The sequence below is a fragment of the Chiloscyllium punctatum genome, chromosome 11 (genome assembly GCF_047496795.1).
Source record: "Chiloscyllium punctatum isolate Juve2018m chromosome 11, sChiPun1.3, whole genome shotgun sequence".
In the NCBI taxonomy this organism is placed as follows: domain Eukaryota; kingdom Metazoa; phylum Chordata; class Chondrichthyes; order Orectolobiformes; family Hemiscylliidae; genus Chiloscyllium; species Chiloscyllium punctatum.
This window is the reverse complement of record NC_092749.1, coordinates 97,123,738-97,148,367: the sequence shown is the minus strand read 5'-3', so window position 1 is coordinate 97,148,367 and position 24,630 is coordinate 97,123,738. Positions and strand designations below refer to the sequence as shown.

General features: G+C 40.2%; 1 protein-coding gene across 3 annotated transcripts in view; it reads right to left on the bottom strand.

Moving 5' to 3' along the window:
• Positions 1-24,630, bottom strand: part of LOC140483239 (pleckstrin homology domain-containing family G member 1-like) — a 212,757-nt gene that overhangs the window by 18,941 nt on the left and 169,186 nt on the right. For all 3 annotated transcript variants that reach the window (XM_072581337.1, XM_072581339.1, XM_072581338.1), the window contains 12 exons: positions 24,116-24,185; positions 20,151-20,197; positions 18,418-18,568; positions 16,694-16,825; positions 15,348-15,530; positions 13,917-14,012; positions 12,568-12,654; positions 11,000-11,033; positions 7,475-7,573; positions 3,387-3,422; positions 3,181-3,197; positions 421-636 (listed from right to left, as the gene is read on the bottom strand). In XM_072581337.1, coding sequence (XP_072437438.1) covers positions 421-636; positions 3,181-3,197; positions 3,387-3,422; positions 7,475-7,573; positions 11,000-11,033; positions 12,568-12,654; positions 13,917-14,012; positions 15,348-15,530; positions 16,694-16,825; positions 18,418-18,568; positions 20,151-20,197; positions 24,116-24,185 — 1,168 coding nt within the window. The remainder of the gene's footprint in view (positions 1-420; positions 637-3,180; positions 3,198-3,386; positions 3,423-7,474; positions 7,574-10,999; positions 11,034-12,567; positions 12,655-13,916; positions 14,013-15,347; positions 15,531-16,693; positions 16,826-18,417; positions 18,569-20,150; positions 20,198-24,115; positions 24,186-24,630) is intronic.

Here is a 24,630-nt window from a genome sequence, read left to right as displayed (position 1 = left end):
AATCGCATCACACAGAGAACTGGTTTTCAACTGGTGCTAGTTGAAGACAAAATACTGACCAAGACACTGAGCACTGCACTGCCCTTCAAATTAAATATTTTATAGTCAACTGAAGGAGGAGACTAACCTGCTCTATTTAAAAATAGCATCTTATCTGATTTACACTTCCAATAATGCTGCACACCCTCATACTGTGCTGGGAATTGTCAGTGTCGATTGCATGCTCATGTCTGCTTGGTCTGTCACTGACTGCTGCCAGTCATTTTTAATTAGTTTGGAACAAGAGTTATAATGCACTTGGTATAACAGAGCCACAAACAGCAAGAGCTCCCACTGGGTAAGTTTCAGGGCAGCATCAAGATATTACAGACGTCAACAGGTATGCATCTGAATATCAGCAAAATCAGAGCTATCTTCAACCTGATCAATGTCAGCTTCCTCTTCATCATCGGCATCAGTCTGCTCCAAGGTGCGTAGCTGGACACTATCCTCTTGGTCACTTGGATAAGCTGGCTCCAAGGACTCCTGCGATTGGTTGACTGTGTCACCATGACAGAGTGCACTGATTTCACACTTGGAGCTGGAAGATAATACTTCCGTCGATGGAGAAAGGAGAGAGCCTTCAATGCTGGCACGCTGTTAGGAGAGGGCATATTCATCACTGACTGTTCACAAATTTTTATTGTTAAATACTTTATATGTGTATACACACACACACACACACACACACACGACAGGTAGACTGAATTCTACCTCTTATTCTAAACAAAAAGAAATTATTCCATAAAATGTGTAAGCGGAATTCCAGAAATGGAATACCAGAAGTATTTAATTTATATTTACAAAGGGGACTCCAAGGTTATCACACTTAAGAGCAAAAGGACAAGAAATGGAAGCAAACAAGCAACATTATGGCTCCTTAAGTATGAACAGTCCATTTAATACGATCTCATTTGACCTTCAACTCCACTTTCCCACCTGCTCACGTCCCTCAATTCCATGAAAGCAAAAGAACACTTTCGCAACCTTGAATATATTCTGCAATGGAGAAACTGCAACCCTGTGGTTAACTATTTCCGTAGATTCATAACACTTGCAGGAAATTTCTAATCTCGGACCTCAATGATTTGTCCATTACCCTGACCATATACCCAATGCTATGGATTACCTTCTAAGGAGAAAACAAGACCTCAGCATCTACCCTTCATAATTGAGAAGGCAGGGAGATTACTTCTTATTCTTCCAAGCATCAGAAACCAAAACTGAACACAGATGTGGCTTCACCTGAGCCCTATCCTGTTGTAGCAAGATGCCTTTATTACTGTACTTCAATTCCCTTACAATATATGCCAACGTGACATTTGCCTTCCTAATTACTTGCTGTCCTTGCATGTACTTGTACAACAAAATATCTTCAACTTCAAAAAGTTTCACACTAATTTTATTTTTCTATTCTTACTATCGGTCACATTTCTCCAAATTACAATCCAGCAGCTCTCTCTTGTTGCCCATCACTTAACCTGTTAAGAACCAAGACATAGGAGAAATAGTAGACTATTCAGCCCATCATGTCTGCTCCACCATTCAATGAGATCATGGCTGATCTGATAACCTTCAACTCCAATTTTTCTGCCTAATATCTATAACCTCAGATTCCCTGACTGATTAACATCCATCTACATCTACCTTTAATTCACCTAACCTCCACAGCCCTCTGTGATAAAGAATTCACAGATTCATAACCTTGAGACAAGAAATTCTTTTCCCTCTGTCTTAAAGGGATGACTCTATTCGGAGATTTTGCCTTCTGATCTTAGACTCTCCCACAAGGGGGAACCAACCTTTCTGCAACTACCCTGGCAAATTCCCCAAGAATCTTGCATTTCATCAGTGTCATCTTTCATTAATCTGAACTCCAATGAGTACACGCCCAACCTACTCAACCTCTCCTCATAAGAGGGCGTCTTCAAACTTGGGATTAGCCTAGCCTAGTTTCTCTGGACTGCCTCCAATGTCACTATATCTTTCCTTAGATAAGGGGACTAAAATCATTGATAGTATTCCTGCTGTGGTCTGACTATAGTGTCTTGTAGATTTTCAGCCAGACCTCCCTATTTTTATAATCCACTCCCTTTGAAAAAGGCGGCCAACATTCCTTATTACCCACAATGCACAAGGACTTCAAAATCCCTCTGCAGTCTTGCTCCATTTAAACAATATTCAGTTCCTTTATCCTTCCTGCCTATGTACATAACTTTACGTTTTCCCACAAGTTATTTCATCTGCTAAATTTTTGCTGACTTACTTAACCTGTGCAGATTTGGAGCCATCCTCATCCCTCCCTTTTCACTTGTGTTTGCACTTTGAAAGAGCTAGCCCATTAGAGCCACTCAGCTTTTCCTTTTTGCCCTATAAACTCTAAATTTCAAGCACTTAGCTAATTTCTTTTGAAATATACCATTCAATAAAGTTTCCACCAACATTTCAAGTAATGCATTGCAGGTCACAGTTTTTTAAAAAAACTTTCATTTCTCTCTAGCTGTTTTGCCAATCAGCTTAAATCTGTTTTCCCATCTTAAATTAACTAAGACATGAAATAAATCAGAGAAAGATCTTCCCCAGATTAATAGCTTTGTTTCAAGATCATTAATATCCCTCCTCCAAAATACTTGGAATAGTCCTCTGATCATGGCAGAATTACTGATGAAAATGGTCAAGTAGTTTCTAATGACATGCATGATTAAGCTTTTTCATCTAAACAGGAAGAACTCAGCTTTCACAATCTTGGGCTATAGAATATTTTGAAACGTCAATAAAGTTTGAGCATCTCTCCAAAAGACTTGATCAAATAAATCAAGTCAATACTCAGTGAAGGGAATATCTGACGGGATTCTCAACGGAGAAGCTATCTGTCTTCAGATCTTAGCCACTATTCCTGCAAGTGCTGACTCAGTGGCTTAAATGGGTTTTGGGATAACTAGACAAACTATGTACAGAAATGGAAGTCACTTGTTTCTAACCTAATTTTTTTTGAAAGGGACAGCTTTTGGCAACTTTATCAAGTAGCTGAAATTCAATTTTCTTGAACCATGTGAAAGTACATTACAATGCATGCACACACCCACCCAGTGCTCCCATCTCACTGCAGAAATAACACTAAACTTAAAAGGTTACGTTTACCTTATCTTGTCTTCTTTCTGAAAGGGGACAAAGAAACAAAAAAAAAATTAGTTGCAAAACTGGCATAAAACATATTAACTGCATCTTTAACTCTAAATGTGCATTGCTGAAAGAGTTACAGATTACACCATAACGGCAAGAAACAATCAAATAAACTATGGGTTATGTTCTGTTCAGTACTTGAATAAAGAAGTTTTGTCACTGACCCAATTGTTTAGCAGACTTCAGCCTTGCCGATGGTTCTGCAAAATATAGAAAAGTAGAATGAAGGATGGTTCTTTTACAAAAAAAAAGGTCAAATTGCATCAGTGCAAACCTGCTGTCAGACTCAGAGTTCTCTCTGATCCAGGTGTGCTTGCAACAGTTACACAGTTCCATTAAAAGAGAAAAATTTGCAAATCATTCTGGGGATAGTCAACATCTTTGACAAGGTTGACATTATCTATCCCTAGTTCTGCTCAAGGTCATGGTGGTAATCCTGGAACTATTAAGGTGAAAGTACAATTGCAGTGCTATTAAGTAGAGAGCATAATTTTGATCTAGTTATGGTTATAAATGTTCAAGTTCATGATGGTATACAACTTGTGTGTTAAGGTCTTTTTATACATTTGCTATGCGTCTCGTCTTTGGTGACAAACAGAGATCAACCCTACCTCACCACGGTTTCACAAATGCTCTGGACTGCTTTGCAGCATGCAGATGTAGCCTTTTGAAGCTGTCAAATGCCTGGATAGTGAAGGGTCACAAATTTTAGGCTCCATATATTTCTAAGCTCGGAGGTCCACTCAACTCAGTGGTAGCACATAAATCTGAGCCAGAGATTGTGGTTTCCAGGCTCCCGCCAGAGACTTCACAATCCAGATTCACACTCCAGTGTAGTGCTTAGCAGCTTCTCTGCTGTAGATGCTTTCCAAAAAAATAATTTTTTTAAAAAAAAAAGTTGAGACCTGAAATGGAGACTCTGCCTTGCCCTGTCAGGTGGTTACAAAAGATCCTGTGCCTTATTCTAGGAAATCTCAGTTTTCTTACCAACATTTATGCCTCAAAGACCATAAATGAATATCTAGTAATTTTATTCAATTTGTTTATGGAATAGCTGTTTGCAAATTAGCTGCTGCCTTTCCACATGTTGTGGTGCAGGAGTAGATGAGTTCCTCAAGCTTTATCACCCATTCAATTAAACAGAGGCCAATCTGTGCCTCAACTTAATTTTAACTGCTTCCATTCCACGTCCCTTGAAACACTAGTGCCCCTTGACCAAAAAATTCTGATGTCAGTAAAATATTAATTGGCCCTCCCTAGTTCTTTTAGGGAAAACAGCTGCAGATTTCCACTATTCTTCGTGAAATGTTACAACTATGACTACGCTTCAGTGGTTGTGAAGCACTTTGGGATGTGTGGAAGTCATTGATAGAACCAATTCAAGTTTTTTTTAAAAATCCTTTCTTCATTCTTTTACAGGCCCAACTGATAGCAAATACTCGCTGTTGTTTGGCATTTTGCATCTTATTTCTAGTCAGTTCAAAATGGTCTTAGCAGATGTAGGGATGAATTGTAATGTTTGGCATTTAACTGGTCTGTTAATTTCAATGCTCAAATCCAAAAATGAGAAGTTTGGCATGTTTTCAAACAAGTGGAACCCAAAAATCAATACACTCTTACTTTGGTTACACGATTACCATTTCAATTTAAGCAATTTATCTACAAGCCATTAAATAAAATTATGTTCAACAAAAGAGAATCTGTTTATGCAAAACAAAACTCACAATCGACTTCTGTTCCTCATCACAGAATGTACCAATTGATCTAGATAGGTCAACACCATTTGCATACCCTATCAGTCCCAACTTCACTATACTTACACAACTGCCATGCTCACTCACAAACTTATCACAGGAAGTGGAAATTTGGTTAGTATGTTAAGTGAATTTGAGGTATAGATTCTTCCCAACATCTCTACTCAAAAGATGTAAACTCCATCCCAACAACTGTGCTCTAAAATATTAACCAAATAATTTCCTTCAGACTCAAAGTAGGCTGAAGAATAAACTGGGAGGGTTCTTGCAGACTTCAGCCTTTGTTACTAACCAGCCACAGAAGGTATACAAGGGGAGCGGTGGTAACCCCTGTCTTTTCTGAAGGGTGAGCACTAGTCCTCTGGATTTGTTAGCCAGTACCAGAAGACTGCACTAGCCTGTAATTTCTCACTTGCATAAGCAAAGGACAAGGGCAGGATTTTCCTGTCCAAAATAAAAAACAATGGAAACAAAAACGACAAGAGACATGGCTGGTCAAATACTTCCAATTCCAAACACAGCTATCTTTCCCAGTTTTAACTTTTTTGCCTAGGGGGTTGTGGGGCATGAGAGAAGCACATAGACAATAAGAAGGTGAGCTAAGGAAGAGTGAGACTGCCACAATCTAGTGATTAATTGAACAAGGACATTGAGAAACTCTTCAAGGGTTTGTATCCTAGCCTACTAATATTTCAGGACTATTGGGAGCTGACCAATTGTAACTAAGCAGGTTTGGGATGACAAAACTGAAACAATTTAGCTATGGAGAACATAGTAAAAGCAGTAGGCCATTCAGCCTCTTGAGCCTGTTCCACATTCAATGCGATCATGCCTAATCTGTGGCCTAACTCCACATACCTCCCTTTGGTCCAAACCTTTTAATGCCTTTGCTTAACAAAAAAATTACTTCTCAGATTTAAAATTAACAACTGATCTGACATTCACTGCCATTTGTGGAAGTGAGTCCCAAGCATTTACTACCACCTGTGCTTCCTAACTTTTTTTTTAATGAAAGGTCTGACCTTAATTCTTAGACTATGACCACAGTGCTAGAATCTCCAACCAGTGGAAATAGTTTCATCCACCTTGTCTCTTTCAGTTAACATTGAAGGCTTTTGATCAGATCACCCCTTAGTGGACGGCACGGTGGCACAGTGGTTAGCACTGCTGCCTCACAGCGCCAGAGACCCGGGTTCAATTGCCACCTCAGGCTGTGTGGAGTTTGCACATTCTCCCCGTGTCTGTGTGGGTTTCCTCCGGGTGCTCCGGTTTCCTCCCACAGTCCAAAGATGTGCAGGTTAGGGTGAATTGACCATGCTAAATTGCCCGTAGTATTAGGTAAGGGGTAGATGTAGGGGTGTGGGTGGGTTGCGCTTCGGCGGGTCGGTGTGGACTTGTTGGGCCGAAGGGCCTGTTTCCACACTGTAAGTAATCTAATCTAATCTTAACCTAAAATTTAGACAAAACAAGCTTAGTTTGTTATGAGGAAAGATTATACCTATCTTCTGAAGTCCAGATATCATTCTTGTAAACCCACAATTTACTCCCTCCAAGGCTAATATATCCTTCCAAGGGTGTAGTGCCCAGATCTGCTCCCAGTACTCTAAATGGGGTTGAACCAGGGCAGTGAAAGTTTGGACCAAAAACAACTGAGCAGCAACATTTTAATAAGAATCTCTCTCTCTTTCCTTATTCCAGCTGTCCATTTTGAAGTTGAAAATACTCACCTTAGTACCATACCCAGACAGGTGCCACAGGTTTGCAGCATGCTTCAGAACACTGCCCACTTCCCTAGTGCCTCATAGCATCTATTCCTGCCTCTATCCCCTAACCCCTCCCATTTATCTCTCCATCCCAGAGGCTACCAGCCTGATTCCTGATGAAAGGCTTTTACCAGAAACCGCGATTTTCCTGCTCCTCGGATGCTGCTTTTCCAGCACCACTCTAATCTGGATTCTGATCTCCTATATCTGCAGTACCCACTTTTGCCTAGCTGTTCAACCTACCCAGCTGCACCCCCAACTAATAGACAGCAAATCCACCTCTAACTCTATGCAAGTTGCACTTAACAAGCATGAGACAGACGAGGGAATACAAAGCAGGTTTGTTTCCAGCTCCTAATTCCTATTACTCATGGGCAAAGTATAGTTCCATAAACTCTAATCTCACCATAGCCAATATTTAATTCAAATTGTGTTATTTGTAGACTGACGTGACAAATGACCAGACTGCTATAGAAACTCTAGATATGTGAATGCCCTCCAAAGCGAGCTGCCTTCCTCCAACAGTTTGATATTCCATATTAAACGGTCAACTCCAACAACTCTGAATAGACCATCTAATTGTAAAACCAATCACTGCCACAAGAAAGTAAGCACCATAAATCCACTGCAATCTGCTCCTTAGCACAATAATTTGGAGATATAATTTAATCTGAATCATTCCATTACAGTTTGTGCTGTCCTCAACTCTCGCTATAAGCAATAAAGTCACTGTACCAGACTTCCTTCGGAGTCTGCAAGTTGTGATTCTGTCTTCCTTCACACGTGGTTCTGCCTCCCTCTCATCCTCTGGGCTGTAGTGAAAGCCAGGATGATCTGCAGAGAAAATATTGCAATCAATAAATCTTTTCTGGACATTGTACTTTCCAGTTTCCCAACCATATAAATTAGGAGAAGTAAGCCATTCAGCTTCTTGAGCCTGTTCCCCAATCAATAAGATCATGGCTGACCAGTTTGCTTCAAAACTCCACATTCTCATCTGTGCCCAATAATCAGATTCTTTAAGCAAGAGAATGCTTAAAAATATCCAATGGTCCTGCCTCCACTGCATTGAGGCAGGGAGTTCCAAAGTCATTAAATTCTCAAAATGTTTCTTCACATCTCCTTTCTAAAAAAAAGTGACCTTTAATTTTTAAATCGTGTCCCCCCAGTTCTGAATTCATCCCACAAGAGGAAACATCTTTTCCACATCCACCTTGCCAAGATCATTCAGGATCATGCTTCAATAAAATTGCCCTTGACTAGTCTACAGTGGAAATCCACTCTATCTTATGTTGGGATTGCAGGACAAAGTGCCCATTCCAGGGGAAAACTCTAAACTTCGGATAGATCTAGCTAGGTACTAAGATTTGAGTTTAGAAAAAAAAGGAGCAGGCATAGGATTTTTATATAAAAGAGTTAATGGCAGGTTGCTAAGACAACTACCTTCTTTCCATATTGTGCTTGCAACTTTAAGACAAAAGCTTCCTTCCTCGCCTCCCTGTCACATTAAGTAATAGCTGTACAACAGAATATGGGAAACTGGAATTTGAGGGACTGATAAGGAGAAACATAAAATAAGCCATTCTGTTAGTTTATCTCATCTGCACTTCATCTCAAATTACCCAGTAATATCCTACTTCCACAGCATCACAGGACATTTTATGTATATAGATTAAACTACACAACAAAAGATGATACAAAATAGAAAATGGACACAAGGGATTAATATTCTGTACATAAAAACATTTCTACAAAGCCCAGCGGTTTAAACATTTGCATACATGTTTTCATATTAAAATCAAGGGTTCCAAGTGATACGTCCAGATGTGTCAATTGGACACAGCATCCCAAATCCCTGTAATATAGACTTTGACAATAACTTGCATCAGTCCAAGATTCTTCAATACAAAGATTGGTTCTAAAACAATTTGAAAAATCAAACCGTACAGCACAAAAGATTCTTCAGCCAATGAGAGGCACTAGTATGGAAGTAATACTACAAGATTAACAATTTAGAAGCCCATGCATTTGCTCTGGGGACACTCATTCATATTCTACCAAGTGGAATTTTAATGCAATTAAATGCTAGTCAGTGATGGTGATAATGAAACCAGACAGACAGTGGTCACACAGTGCACCAAAATTGGGGGGAATCTGTCCAACAGACTCAAACGACACAATACTCCATATCGTACCTTGCTGACAACATTCCAGACGTCACTATCTCTGGGCATGTCTCTCCCAAACAACAGTAACAACCCACTAAGTGGCAGTGCAGTGATATACAGTTGGAAGGAGTTGTCCTGAAAGCCCTGAACATTGGGTCCAAATCCCATAAAAACTAATGGCATCAAAGAACCTTCTGTTGATCACCACTTACCAGGACCCTCATCCCCCCAAAAAAGTTGATGAATCAATACTCCATGTTACGCACTTAAAGGAAGCACTGAAGGCAGCAAAGAACACAATATACAGTGATTGGAGTCACAGTTTTCAAAGTACATCAAAGACTGCTCAGTAGGCTTTATTGATGGAGTTTACCTAAACCTATAGAACGGATGTAGATTGTGCCTGCACCAAGTGCTGAGAGGCAACAAATAAAAAAAGGAAAAACCTACTTGATCTCAGCCTCACCAATTTATCTGTCACATATGCATCTGTCCATGACAGGGTCAGGTGCAGTGACCCTGTACAGTCCTTGTGAAGGTGTCTTGTCTTCACATTGAGGATATTCTCCATCCTATGTGGCACAGTGATTTTGAACAGATGCAACAATTCAAACATTAATAAGACACGGTGGGCTATCGGAATTATGTTTACACCCGAAACAGATTCCCCTTCCTACCATCATAACAACCCAGATCAATGAAGGATGCAAGACAGTATGTCAGAAACACCGAGCACATTGAAAAATGAAGTGACAACCTAGTGATGTTGTAACCCAGGACTACTTGTACACACCAAGTAGCATGCAATAGTTTGGGCTAAAATAATCCTGTAGCCAAAAGATCAGATCCAAGCACCGCTGTCCTTCCACAACTATCTGAAGGAAGCAGCTCCACAAACATCCACATCCTCAGTCAATCAATGCAAAGGACAAAGCTGAAGCATTCACAACCATCTTTAGTCCTAAGTGCTAAATGCATGTTCCACCTTAGTCTTCCAAAGTCTCCAGCTCCACAGATTCCGTCCATTCTATTTGAAATAAGGAAAAAGCTGAAGCAACTGGGCCCTGACAACATTCCAGAAGTCGTACTGAAGCCTTGGGCTCCAGAATCAGTCACACCTTTAGTCAGGTCGTTAGGGCACAACTATACCACCAGAAAATTGTCCTGATACATCCTGTCCACAAAAAAGCAGGAAGAATTCCACCCAGTTGATTATTGCTCGAATCTATTTTAGATTATCAGCATAGTAGCAAAATTTAACATCAGTGCCAAACTGCACTTGCTCAATAACAACCTATACACTTAAGCTTGGTTTAGTTTCTGCCTGCATCATTCAATTCCTAACCCAATTACAGCCTTGGTCCAAACAGACAATAGTAAATTCCTGAGGCAAGAGTAGAGTGGCTGCCCTTGATATCAAGGCAGCTTGCAACTGAGTGTGGCATCAAGGAGCCCAAGCAAAACCAGAGTCAATGGGAACTAGGGAAAAAATCCACTGCTTCATTCTCACCACCAGTCAAAAGCAGGGACGTTTCTTAATGACTACACATGTTCAGCACCATTTCTGACTCCTCAGATACTGAAGCAGTCGGTATTCAAATGCAGCAAGGTTTGGACAAAATTCAAGATTGAGCTTATAAGTGGCAAACAGCATGCACCACAAGTGCTGAGCAAGGCTACCTTCAAGAGAATCTAATCATTTTCACTTAATGGTTAGAAAATGAAAAATACACTAAAAAGGGAGAAATTGTTGGGTGTATACAGAAAAAGGGGGCCAAGAGGGGATATTTAGCTTATAGAAAGAGGAGTCTCTATATATTTGATAACGACAACTTGTGTAGCTCAGCCAAAAACCAAAATTAGCAGGCGTCAGCACATTATCACTACCTGGAAGAGTCACGAGAAACAATTCATCTAAGAGCCTGTCCTAATGTGGCCCAGGATTTGTGATAGAGCGGGCATTAGGCACACAAAACCCACGGATAAGCAATGGATACATCCTAGGCATCATTATTCAGTTATGGTATGCCATATAAAATACTGAACATAAATTGTCAGCAAGCTCATGCAAAACAAATTAAACTTTACTTACGAATGGCATCCATTTCCAGAATTGCTTGTTTTGCCTGTTAAGTAAAAATAATTATTCTTCAATCTCTTTTCACCAAACTCAGTTGTAACATGTTGACTTCAAACAAAAAGACAGCTGGAAGCATTGCTTTAATTATATTTAGAATGACCCCTCCCTTCATAAACAAATAAGGGGTGTAAGTGTTTCAAGTGTGAAATAGGACTCAAACAAGACTGTACTTGAATGGCAACAAAGTTTTACAGTAGACTGTTTTAAAAAGTTGAACTTTTTAAAAAAACTATAAAGAATGATTAACGATTATTATGTTTACCTCTAACAAGACATTAGGCTTTCAAATTAAATCTGTTTGTTGCCAAAGATAATTACTAACTACACCATAATCAGAGGTTATAAAATAGATGGATATGACAAATGCAATTATACATGGAACAATCTGAATAACATGCTTTTAACTATGCAGTTAACATCTCTTTTTCTCCCCACAAAATTGGAACAAGTTTTGTTTTAACATGCCATTCAGGTCATGTTTATACTATACCTTGTGGCATTGGGGTGATGGGGATTTGTTTTACACTAAAGCTGTGTGAATAATGTATGTGTAACTTGAATCTAGAGTCTTTGCCCATTTCAAGTGCTCAGTAGGTACTAGATTTGAGGGAGTTTGACTCTGCTTGCCAGTGTCATGTTGCTGCATGATCTAAACCCAGCAATCCAAAATCATTGTTCCAAGGATTATGGAATATGGGCTGAATGGATTGATTCCAATAGGAGAAAGTGAGGACTGCAGATGCTGGAAAAGCACTGCCAGTCAGGCAGCACCCAAGGAGCAGGGCAATTTACGTTTTGGGCATGGGCCCTTCATCAGGAATGAGGCCTTCATTCCTGGTGAAGGGCCCATGCCCAAAATGCCATTTCTCCTGCTCTTGGATGCTGCCTGACCAGCTGTGCTTTTCCAGCGCCACACACTCTTCGACTCAGGTTTTATTCTGCACTATAATTGTTAATTTTAAACAATGAGTTTTCACAATCTTTTACACTGGCTCATTTTCTGAAGCAATCCCTACCCATCATCCTCTGGCCAGAACAGAGAATTTCCATCAATTAAGCTCATTCAGGAGTTACACGACATTAAACCCAGATTCTCAAAACACAAGAAGCCATTAATTCAGCATGAATGATCTGCATCTCCAGTGACCAGTGGGTCAATTAATGCCACACTCAGAACTGCTGCAGTTAGTTTAGATTCAGTCTATGCAAGTTTTATGTTGTCAATTCCAAAGGACACAGACTTCAACTCGGTGTTGACGACAGGTCTAATGTAGAGTCCAACACTGATTGTTATCTTTAACTATTCAAGCACATGCTAGTGAGTTTGCATGGAAACTGGAGTGTAACTTCACCTCAAATACACAGACTGCACCCAGTACGTTTTGGGTCCATTTTTGTCAATTGTGCTTCCAGTGGGAAGGTCACACCAACAAGTTTAGTCAGTTCTGAGCCTCAAGGAGTATAATACAATCATGCCCTCAAGTATCTGAAAATCCAGCTTGGTGACCCCCATTTCACACCTTAGCTGGAATCTTTGCTGGATGATTTTCAAGAATAAGCCTCTTCAAATGAAGAATCCAAAGCCTCTTGTCTTGTGTTGATTTGGCCTGTTAGAGAAAGACAAAAAAAAAAAAAGAACCTGGGATAACCAGATAGTGCAGAGTAACCACTTACAGATCGATCCATCTAACATCATGCAAAATTCTACTAAATCTTTGGACCAACAGGAGTTGAAACCCAAGAACCTTCCCAAAAACAATCAACTGCAATCCAAGACAGATAACATAGAACACAGAACAGTACAGCATAGTACAGGCCCTTCGGCCCACGATGTTGCGCTGAGCATTTATCTTAATCTAAGAGCAACTTAACCTACACACCCCTCGACTTACTGCTGTCCAAGTGCTTTCCCATCAATCACTTAAATGCCCCGAATAACAATATACTTTTTTCTGGAGAAGGATATCAAGGGATTTGGATCAAAGGCAGGCAGTGGATTTCAGGTACATTTCAGCCAGGTTTTAATTAAATGGTTGAACAGGCTTGAGGTGTTTAATCATCACCTCTATACCTACGTAAATGTGGATTTTATTTGCTACCAGGAATTTGCCGGTTTCTTCCTCAGAGTTTCTTCTTCCATCAGCTTTACACAGAGCCACTTGTTGTATAACTTACGCAGTTAGTTAAATCTGTGCACTTGAAAAAGAGAGTGCCCATTGTAAAAGTTGACAGCAAGAGTCAGATTTTAACCTCCGTAGACTAAAGCATATGCTGGAGAATCATGAGCAATGTTCTGGACCTAGGTCCTCCTGCCCATAATTTCCACATACACCAATAAGCTGACATGACTAGGCAGGTAAATTTAAAACAGGCACCATTGAATTTCAAGATATTAGCAGAAAAAGATGGAAGAAAGATAAAGTATTTCCACTAGTTGGAAATTCTAGAACAAGGAGACATAGTTCAGAAAAGATGCGAGGAAACACTTCTACACACAAAGGCTGGTAGAAGTTTAGAACTCTTCCTCAAATAGAAGGGATTGCTGGAATGCTTTTTAATTAAAAAAAAAAGGTAGATAAACCTTTAAGCAGCAAAAGGTTTTAAAAGGGTTATGGGCCAAAGGCAAGTATATGGAGTTAGGCCAAATATTAGCCATGATCTCATTGGATGGTTGAACAGGCTCAAGGAGCTGAATAACCTTCTACTGTTCTTACAGACCAGCTTCCTGAACACAACAACATTTCCTATTTTCATTCATTAGTTTTCATAATGCCTGACAAAAGCCTGCAATTTCAACCTGTTTTATTTAGGAATCCAGCCATTCAGTAGGTGTAGAAGCACCAAGCTTTTATAACACTGGATTTCTTACCTGTACTGTGTGCTGCACTTTGGGATTCTTGTAGTGGAAGACACTGAAGCTCAAGGGCTCCTTTGGAATTACCTCCACAAGCATCAGGTTACAACACTGGGGGAAGGAGACACATTAGGTCTTTAATTCAGAACTCCAAATCTCTCACGTTTCCACACTGGTTTTCTAGTCAAGTAAACTGCAATAATATAGTACCTTGTATACCTTTAAAAACAACCTTAAAACTTCTTTTAAAGTAAATAATGGGTGATGAACTGTGGCTCTTGCATTGCAAGTTAAACCTGGTGATTAAATTTCACACTTGGCAAATTGGATTCTGTGCTGTTGACCGAGATAGAATTCTCCTGCTATGAGTGAATAATGCCACAAAAGGTCACGTCCATCTAGCTGAGAGGGAAGTTAGGGCCTTCATTCAATGTCACATCCAAAAGGAGGCAACTCTGACAATCCAGCATTCCCTCAGCACTGGCGTATCAACTTGAATTACAAGCTCAGGATCAGGATAGAAAAAGCTGCATTCACCCAAAATTGGAAAGAATTCAGAACAGCATGGACGAAACTATAAAGATTTACTTAAGCAAATTGTTAAGTGCAGACTAATTTTACAAGGTGTGCCACAGGATTACATAGACTAAGATTAGATTAGATTACTTAGTGTGGAAACAGGCCCTTCGGCCCAATAAATCCGCACTGACCCACCGAAGCGCAACCCACCCAGACCCATTCCCCGACATTTATCCCTTCACCTAACACTACGGGCAATTTAGCATAGCCAATTCACCTAACCTGCACATTTTTGGACTTTGGGAGGAAACCGGAGCACCCGGAGGAAACCCACGCAGACACAAGGAGAATGTGCAAACTCCACACAGTCAGTCAGTCGCCTGACGCAGGAATAGAACCTGGGTCTCTGGCGCTGCGAGGCAGCAATGGTAACCACTGTGTCGTCGTGACTAAGCCAGACACTGAGCCAAAAGATGTTAGAAGGACAAGAAAGCAAGATAGTCATCAAATTGGTAGGTTTTAAAGGAACTACTTTAAAAGGTAATGAGGGAACTCCAGTTTAAGGCCAAGGCATATCCGTTACTAGTAGGATGAAGGAAATCAGCTACGCTAAGATGGCCACAACTGATTAGGCCAATTTGAAAGAGTCAATGAGAATCTTAATTTAAGGCATTGGTAGATTGAAATCAACATAGGTCAGCAAGCATTGATGTGATACTAGAGCAGGAATTGGTGAGTACTTTGGATTAGCTAAAAAGTTATGGGAGAATGGAAGACAGGGGTCAGCTAAAGAAACTAAAGTGACTGATCTTTACTGATTTAGTTTGACAGTGCTAATGAGCCAGTGTTTCAGGAGAACATGGTAGCACAGTACTTACAAAAGCAAACCCCAACATTTTCAAGTAAACAAAAGAGAATAATTCTTACCAAAATATGAGCTTTATAGGTGTAAGTCTCTTCTCTTTTTTTAGTGATGAGAAGAAGTTTATCTAAAAGAAACAAAGTGCGTTCATTTTTGGCTCGCTGAATGCGAAATGTCCCCTCTAAGACCAGCTCTCCATAGCTGGTCAGATCTGGACCTTTCCAGTTTGTCAGCAGGCTCTGTATTTCCTTAATCAGAACACAGATAAATGATCACAAAGTAGTAGTTCAAGGGAATGATAAACATTATCAAGACATAGGAACAGAAGTAAACCACGCAAGCCAAATCAGCTCCGCAAATTTAGATCATTGCTGATCTCAATGCAAACTTCACTTATTCTCTTTAACCCCATATTCCTCAATAGCCTCACCCTACAAAAATCAAATCATTTGATTTAAAAGCTTCGAAAGACGCGATGGAATATTCTAGATTTTCACCACTTGTTATGACGAAATGCTTCCTGACATTACTCCTGAAGGACCTCTCTCTAATCGGTTGTGACAAGTTGTTCTGAAATTTATAGGGAGAATAGATCTCTTTAAATCAAACTAAAAAAAAAAATGATTATATCTTAACTTTCTAACCTCAAAAGGAATACATCTCTAGTATACATAATCTGTCCTCATTATATAATCAATGATTATAGCTCAAAGTCGTTCAACACATTGTTCGTGTTGACCCTCTGAAGGGGCAATTCATTTTGTGCTGCTGCCATACCCTGCTGTAGCCCTACAAATTTTCTTTTCAGAAAATGATCTAATTCCCTTTAGAAAGCCTCAGCTGACCTTGTATGTCCCATAATCCTGAGCAGTGACTTCCAGGAACATCTTAAAGGTTTTGTGCTGTTCACCTCCAACCTCCAAAAGCCAATACTTTGTTGAGATGATGCATTGGAGTCAAAACACAACTAATATTAAAAGTCACATTATTCAAATACAGGGTAGTTGAGGAGCAAATTCTTCTTGTAATTTGGACATTACAGTTTGTAGTTGTCATAAGATTGCAATGCCTAAGCCAGTGTGCCATTAACTGGGATCATAGCATTCTTGCAAGTTAAATTTATTGAACAGTTTTAGAACTGCTCAAACTTCTGTTGTATCTTTACAAATCACGCCAATGCTGTAGAAAAAAAGTGCTGCATGATGTCCCAACAGATGCCTGTACAAAAAGGACATGACATGCACACACTAATCACAACAAATTATATCCCTCTGAAGTGGCTTAGCAAAGCATTTGATTGCATCCAACCATCACTGGCTTGGAGGTCCACCAACATTTCTTTAGGGCAATAAGAGATGGCAATAAACATCAATTGCACTGACATTTATATTGCAAGATAGTTAAAAATTACCTGAAGCCTAACTGCATGCTCATGTTTCCTCTTCATATCATTAATGTGCCAAGCCACTCTTTGCATAGTGTCAATGGCATCCTGTACTACATCATAACACTCTGTGTCCTTCTCCAAATGGTTAGCTATTTCCTGTAAAGAGCAATAAGCAAAAGATGGGCAAAGTATGCTGAAAAAAAAAGTAATATAAGGGATGGGTAGAATTTCAGCAATATTTCACTTTCCAGCAATTTATCACAGGGCATGCATGCACTTTGACAAGGAGGTACTGTTCAGATTGGATGCCCAGCTTCTTTTCACTAATTGTGTCAATTCCTGAAAGCTACTTAAAACTTATGCTGTGATCTCATCAGTCACCTTTGTTAAGCAGATGGTTATGGGCAAATGGAAGATTGGCACATGCTATAATCAAGTTTCATCCGGAAAAAGTGTGCTGAACCACAAACAATGCCGATCCCAAATCAAACTGCCAAATGACTGCAAATTTATCAAAATCAGACAAGATGTAGAAAATGTTACAAGCTACATTTGCCAAATTTCTTTCACAGTAAAGAGCTCAACTGTTTTATTTCAAAGGGTGTGGATGCCAGAACAATTCCACCAACCATTCCAACTTTGTAGGAGCCCTTCAGAAAGTCCCATGCTCAAACTGGTTAACTGGTCTATACTTGCTACAGGCAAGTAAGTAAGTGTGTTCATTCAGGGTCAATCAGCACTTTTGATGATCACATTCGCTAATGTTGATTGCAAGAATGCAAATTTTAAAATGCCATAAAATGTTTAACCAAGGTCAGTAACGTACTGTGTATGTCAAAGTTTGATTTGATTTATTATTGTCACACGTACGGAGACACAGCGCAAGTACGTGCTAACCAGACAAATCATGCCTTACATTATTACATCAGGGTTACAGAACAGAATATAATGTTACAGCTACAGAGAAGGTACAGAGAAAGATCAACTCTAAGATATGAAAGGTCCGTTCATAAGTCTGGTAACAGTGAGAAAGAAGCTGTTGTTTAATCTGTTAGTACGTTTTCAAGCTTTTGTATCTTCTTCCTGAGGGAAGAGGGTGGAAGAGAGAGTAAACCCAGGGTGGGAGGGGTCTTTCCTTGGCAGCAGGAAGTGTACATGGAGTCAATGGAAGGCAGGCTGGTTTTCATGATGAACTGGACTATATTCTTAACCCTAAATTTCTTGCGGTCTTGGGCACAGCAGTTACCATACCAAACTGTGACGCATCAAGATAGGGTGCTTTCTATGGTGCATTAAAAAAAATTGGTGAGAATCATTGTGGACATGCTGAATTTCCTTAGCCTTCTGGAGGAAGTAGAAGCATTGGTATGCTTTTTGTAACAAGCGATTCTTACACAGATGACTATAGTGGCAGCCTTACAGCAGATGGCAGCCAAGAGAGACTATCCTGCACAATCAAAAATGAAAGCAAAGATTTCAAAATTAAGTTGTAGCAAGCTAGGTAAGTCTCATATCTCATTGATACTTCTTTATCTTCACAACAGCTGCAAGTTCAGAGCTTTAATAACAATGATGCTGCTGGCTCCATTCAACACTGGATCATAAATAGGGTAAAAGCTTCACAAGGAATGATTTTGGCAAATCACTGACACTAATAGCAAGATGTTTTCTGGAGACAGGAAGTGGCATCAATTGTCAGCAGTCTTCAAATCTGAACTGAAGACTGAAAGTCATTCATGACCACTTACATGCAAGAGGAGATGGTACTTCAGGATGCGTTGCACTGGTTTGAGAAGGTAGGATCCCAGAGGTAGGGAGTGTTTCAAGGACTCCTGCTGTTCTCTGAAGAATTTGGCAAGCACTTTGTTTCTCATACACTCTGTTAACACTGCCACAGATCTGTAAGTGATCCAGAAAGATTAGTGACCCTTTTAAATAACTGACTTTGTGCAAAATAAATGGAATTTTTTCTTTACTGTTACTTCAGTCTTTTGTCAAGACTTTACAAGTAGTATTTCCTGTTTGGCTGATTCTAGAGGTTTGCTTCTTCCTGACTGGTGCTCTGAGGCCTTTGCATTTTTGCCTAATTTTTCCTTGCAGGTCATCATTCAGGATTACTGAATCACCTCAACAGCTGCAATGAACTTGGCAGATGTTGTAATCCACTGAAACAGCTACAGATCCATTGTAACATTACTTGATCTCAAAAGCTGCAACATACTCTATAGATCACATTGGCACACTGGAACACAGGAACTTAGAGCAGGAGTAGACCATTTAGCACCACTAATCAACTAGATACATAGCTCACTACCTTTCTCATGCCTTTTTCTTCACAATACTCCTTGATATCTTGGCTGACTAGAAAATGTTTTGATTGTTTTCTTGAATATACTCAAGAACTGAGCCTTCACAGTTGTGGTAGAGAATTCTAAAAGGTTCATCAGTCAAAGGGAAGAAATTCTCCCACTCATCAGTATTAAAGTTGCCTCTCTCTTGTTGGGTGTACCCCAATTCCAGGCCTCCTATCCAGGAGGTACAGCCTTCCTGCATCTATCCTGCAAGCCCGACAACAATTTTCTATCCTCAATAAGATCACCTTTTATTCTTCTAAACTCTAGGGTCTAAAGGTCAAGTCCACTTAAAAAGGGGAATCCTACCATTCCAGGGATCAAGCTGGTGAATATTATTTGTACTCCCTCTATAATAAGTGGATTCTAAGGAAGGAGCCCAAGACTGTACACAATTCTTCATGTTATTGGATTCCTGAACAGTTGCTCAGAGCACCAGTACAGAATATCGGACTGAAAAAAAATGGACAATGAAATCCTTCTCACCTTAAATACTAGGAGATGACATTTACATATATTAGTGCAACATAAAACATTTCAACAAATACCTTCCTGTTGAATAAGTTTTAGGCTCTCTGAAGAATCAAATACCTTTAGAATTGTTCAACACACAAGCTAAACTAAAGCATATGAACTCCAAAATCAGGTTTCATAAACTCTTCAGCAGCTGACTCGGTTTAAATCCATTAGTTTGATCAAGGGACTCAATAGGAAAGGGAGAGATAGCACTAGGACGATATCTGCAGAATGAACAGGTGAAAGAGAAGATCCAACTTCATTATTTCCTTGAAACAACAGATGTTGAAATTTTAATTAGCTCCAAACATGGACTTCCATAGCCAAAGGCTGCCTGACATTTTGGGGTGAACTTTAACCTCTACCGGTTGGACAAGTTGGAGGGGAGAAAACTGGTTTTATAACCCCTCCATTAATACTCTTCATTGATTCAAAAGCCACGAGGATCGCAAGGCCAGCAATCTACATGTTCTAATTAGCTCCCCGAAAGCCAGGTTGAGTGAAAAGTGGCCTTTGAGCCACTTAAAAATACATGGGAAAGACAAGATCTGCACAGTGTAACAGAGCAAGCTTCAATGTGAGACAAAATTGGGCCACGCCTTTTGCCACCTTACCTGGGATAGTTTGTACAGTATTGAGTGTAAATGTGAAACTCTTCACTCTGCACAAGAAGAAAGCAAAAATCAAACAAACATGCCAATGCAAAGTAAATCAGTTTTAGCAGGCCTTTGGCTGTTTTAAAGACAGCAATATAGCGAAAACTGTGGTTCACCAAAATAATCAAATCTCTAGGTCATTCAGGGGAGATGTCAGGGAACAGTTCTTCATAAAATAGAGAGTAATAGTTATATAGTGGTAATATAAAGTAATCCAGAACTTCAAGCTAATGTTTTAAGAACATGGTCTGAAATTCCATGACGGCAAAACTTGAATTCAATAAAATCTGGAATTACAAGTTAGCTAAATGCTGACCACATAACTTTAGATTGATAAAAGTATCCTTCTGGTTCACTAATATCAAGGGAAGGCAGGCTACCACACTTACTTGGTCCAGCCTACATCTAACTCCAAAACATAGTTGACTTTTAAGATGACTTATGAAATAGCCTAGCAAGCCTCCATGTTGTATCAAACCTCTACAAAGTCTAAAGAAACGAAACAGATCACATGACAAACCAGGCACTGGAAACAACAGCAAAAATAGCCCTGTCAACCCAGCAGTGTCTTTTTGGCCAAGATTTAGGGCTTGCACTAAAATTAAGTCATGTGTTTTACAGACCAGTTAACCCAACAGTTATACAAAACATTGTCATGGCATCACCGATTTGGAAAGGTTTGTCGATTTGCTTCCAATTTCCACCCCGCCCTCACTTTCACTTGGTCCATCTGACTCCTCCCTTCCTCAAAATTTGTTTATATGTCTGGGGATAGGCTAACCACCAATATCCACTATAAACCCACTAACTCCAACAGTTTCCTTGACTATAAATCCTCATATCATGATTTCTGCAAAGACTCTATTCCATTTTCCCAGTTGCTCAGTCTTTGTCACATCTGTTCCAATAATGCCAACTTTACAAGGGACCCTCCAAAATGCCACCTTCTTCAATTGAGGATCCCCCAGCACCATTGTTGATAGGGTCCATCTAATCTCCTGAACTTCAGTCCTCACCCCTTCTCTCCTGCAATAGCTATAGAGTCCTCCTTGTCCTTATTTACCATCCCATCAACATCCACATCCAGAGGATCACTAGCCACCATTTCGATTACCGTCAAAACATATTCTCCTCCCCTCCCTAGTCCACTTTCCATAGGGACCGTTTCCTCTGGATGCCCTAGCCCACTCTTCCTTCACTCACAACACCTCCGTCCCATGGAACCTTTCCCTGAAAACACAGAAGGTGCAATACCTGTCTATTTACCTTCTACCTCCTCAGTACCAAAGGACCCAAACACACCTTTTAGGTGAAGCAGGACTTTACCCATACTTCACTCAATCTAGTCTATTGCATTTGCTGCTTACAATATGGTCGCCTCTACATTGGGGAAAAGAAGCATAGACTGGGTTACCGCTTTGCGAAACACCTATATTTTGCCCACAAAACGAAAGAGCTGAGCTTCCAGTTGCCTGCCACTTCAACAGTGTTCCCTGGCCAACACATGTGTCTCAGGTTTGCTGCAGTACTCCAGTGAAGCTCAGCACAAACTGGAAAGCAGTATCTCATTGTCCACTTGGGGAGCCTTCAGCCTCTGGACTTAATATCACGCACAATAACTTTACATCTTGAGCTCTCCCATATCCTTAATCTAAACCTCAAACACCCGACCTTGGTAGCATAGTCTATTACATAAAATCCATTGTTTGCTACTAATAGTCCCTATTAATAGCTATTCACCCTCATAGCCAGATTATTATCAGTTCTTTTGTCTGTCCAACTGCTCTCATCTGAGCTCTATCCTCACCTATCATTTACTCCTTAGCCCCTCCCCCACCATATCTGCTGTATATAAACAGACATTTTCTCAACTACTATTAGTTCTGAGAAGAATCACTGAACCCAAAACATTAATTTTGATTTCTCTCCACCCACGCACCAGACCTGCTAAGCGTATCCAGCAATTTATTTTTGTTTCTGATTTACAGCATCCACAGTTCTTTTAGTTTTTAATTGTCTTGGCATCCTGCAGAGAACATTGTACCCACAACAATCCCAACATTGATCAGTTTAATGAGTGGATTTGGAGGCAAGTGTAAGATTTGAGGTAAGTGTTTTTTTTTGGTTCACAAGCAGTGCTGCTGGTGCTGAGCTTTTCCTCAACTCTTCCTTGCCTCCCTGGGCTGCTAGGTTTCTCAACATTTAAGTAACCTAGGCAGCCACACATAAAGCATGTTCAAACCTCAGGTTCCCAGCCTCAATTTTTTTAAAAAAAGTAGCTAACTTGGCTTCTCGGCAGGTATCCATTGCCAATCTCCTGTCCTGGTAACCCTGAACGTGGACTGGCAAGAGGTAGGCTTCAAGAAATCTCTCATCTGACCCAAACTCTGCTGTTTATTGGAAGGATTTGTTTTTTTAATATACTCCAGCCAACTAACATAGCTTATCTATGTTATATAAGATTAGAGTGCGCCCCATGGAACATAGATTCCATATGTCATTGGGATATATTATTATTTCAACTGAAGGTAACCCAAACAAACATTAACAATACAGACTTTGTTTGAATTAAACTATGAGAACCAAGGAAAACAAGACAATTTTATACTCCTGCGCAGAATGCACCTAACATATACACAGGAAATAAGGAAATCTCTAGCACATCAATCTTTCTTTATTCTGGATGTTTCTGAACAACTGACTCTGTTGACAACACCTTCCCAACCTCTAGTCAGAGGATGGCAAATGAATGCGACCATGATCATTTGCACGTTCTCCTCCAAGCTACATATATCCTGACTTGGATCTTTCTCAGTTTCTTCACTGCCTCTGGATCAAAATCTGGAACTACCTTCCTACCAGCAGAATGTACAAAACTCTCATGGTGGACAGCGAAGAAGGTTACCTCAGATTACAATGGGATCTTGATCACATGAGCCAATGGGCTGAGAAGTGGCAGATGGAGTTTAATTCAGATAAATGCGAGGTGCTGCATTTCAGGAAAGCAAATCTTAGCAGGACTTATACACTTAATGGTAAGGTCCTAGGGTGTGTTGCTGAACAAAGAGACCTTGGAGTGCAGGTTCATAGCTCCTTGAAAGTGGAGTCACAGGTAACTAGGATAGAGAAGGAGGCATTTGGTATGCTTTCCTTTATTGGTCAGAGTATTGAGTACAGGTCATGTTGCGGCTGTACAGGACATTAGTTAGGCCACTGTTGGAATATTGCGTGCAATTCTGGTCTCCTATCAGAAAGATGTTGTGAAACTTGAAAGGGCTCAGAAAAAATTAACAAGGATGTTGCCAGGTTGGAGGATTTGAGCTATAGGGAGAGGCTGAACAGGTTGTGGCTGTTTTCCCTGGAGTGTCAAAGGCGGAGGGGTGACCTTATAGAGGTTTACAAAATTATAAGGGGCATGGATAGGATAAATAGACAAAGTCTTTTCCCTGGGGTCAGGGAGTCCAGAACTGGAGGGCATAGGTTTAGGGTGAGGGGAAAATTATAAAAGAGACCTGGGGCAATATTTTCACGCAGAGAGTGGTACGTGTATGGAATGAGCTGGGAGAGGAAGTGGCGGAGGCTGGTACAATTGCAACATTTAAAAGGCATTTGGATGAGTATATGAATAGGAAGGGTTTGGAGGGATATGAGCCGGCTGCTGGCAGGTGGGACTAGATTGGTTAGGGATACCTAGTCGGCATGGACGGGTTGGACCGCAGGGTATGTTTCCGTGCTGTACATCTCTATGACTCAACGATTGTGCCAATTCAATGCAGTTCATCACTACCTTAAGAGCATAGTTAAAGACCAGGATGAACATTAACAGATAGTTAAAGAGCAATTTTTTAAAAAAAGGTTTTAAACTGAAAGCTACTCCAATCTACCTTGCATTTGGAACCTTGCACAGAAAAGCAGCCACTTACCTTTGCTACAAAACATTCTGCAATTGCGACAGGATCACTGTCACAACTCTCTAGATCTTGTAACAGGTCACTAAGCAAAGAGAAGAAAGTTACATTTTAATACAGAAACTAAATCACAGATCTACTGACTGGTAACATAGATCTTGGAACACTGAGTCACAATCACCTTCTCAAATGGAATTTGAGATGGGTAGTAAATGCTGGCCTTTTTAACTGGAATAATTTTTCCTTAACATTTTGATGGGTGGTAGTGGTTAGCACTGCTGCCTCAGTGCCAGGTACCTCGGTTCAATTCTACCCTCAGGCAACTGTGTGGAGTTTGCACATTTCCCTCGTGTCTGTGTTGCTTTCCTCTGGTGCTTTGATTTCTTCCCACAGTCCAAAGATGTACAGGGTGGGTGGATTGGCCATGCTAAAATCGCCCATAATATCCACAGATGTGCAGACTAGGTTGATTAGCCATGATAATTGGAAGGTTACTGGGTTAGAGTAAGGGGGTGGACCTGGTGGCATGC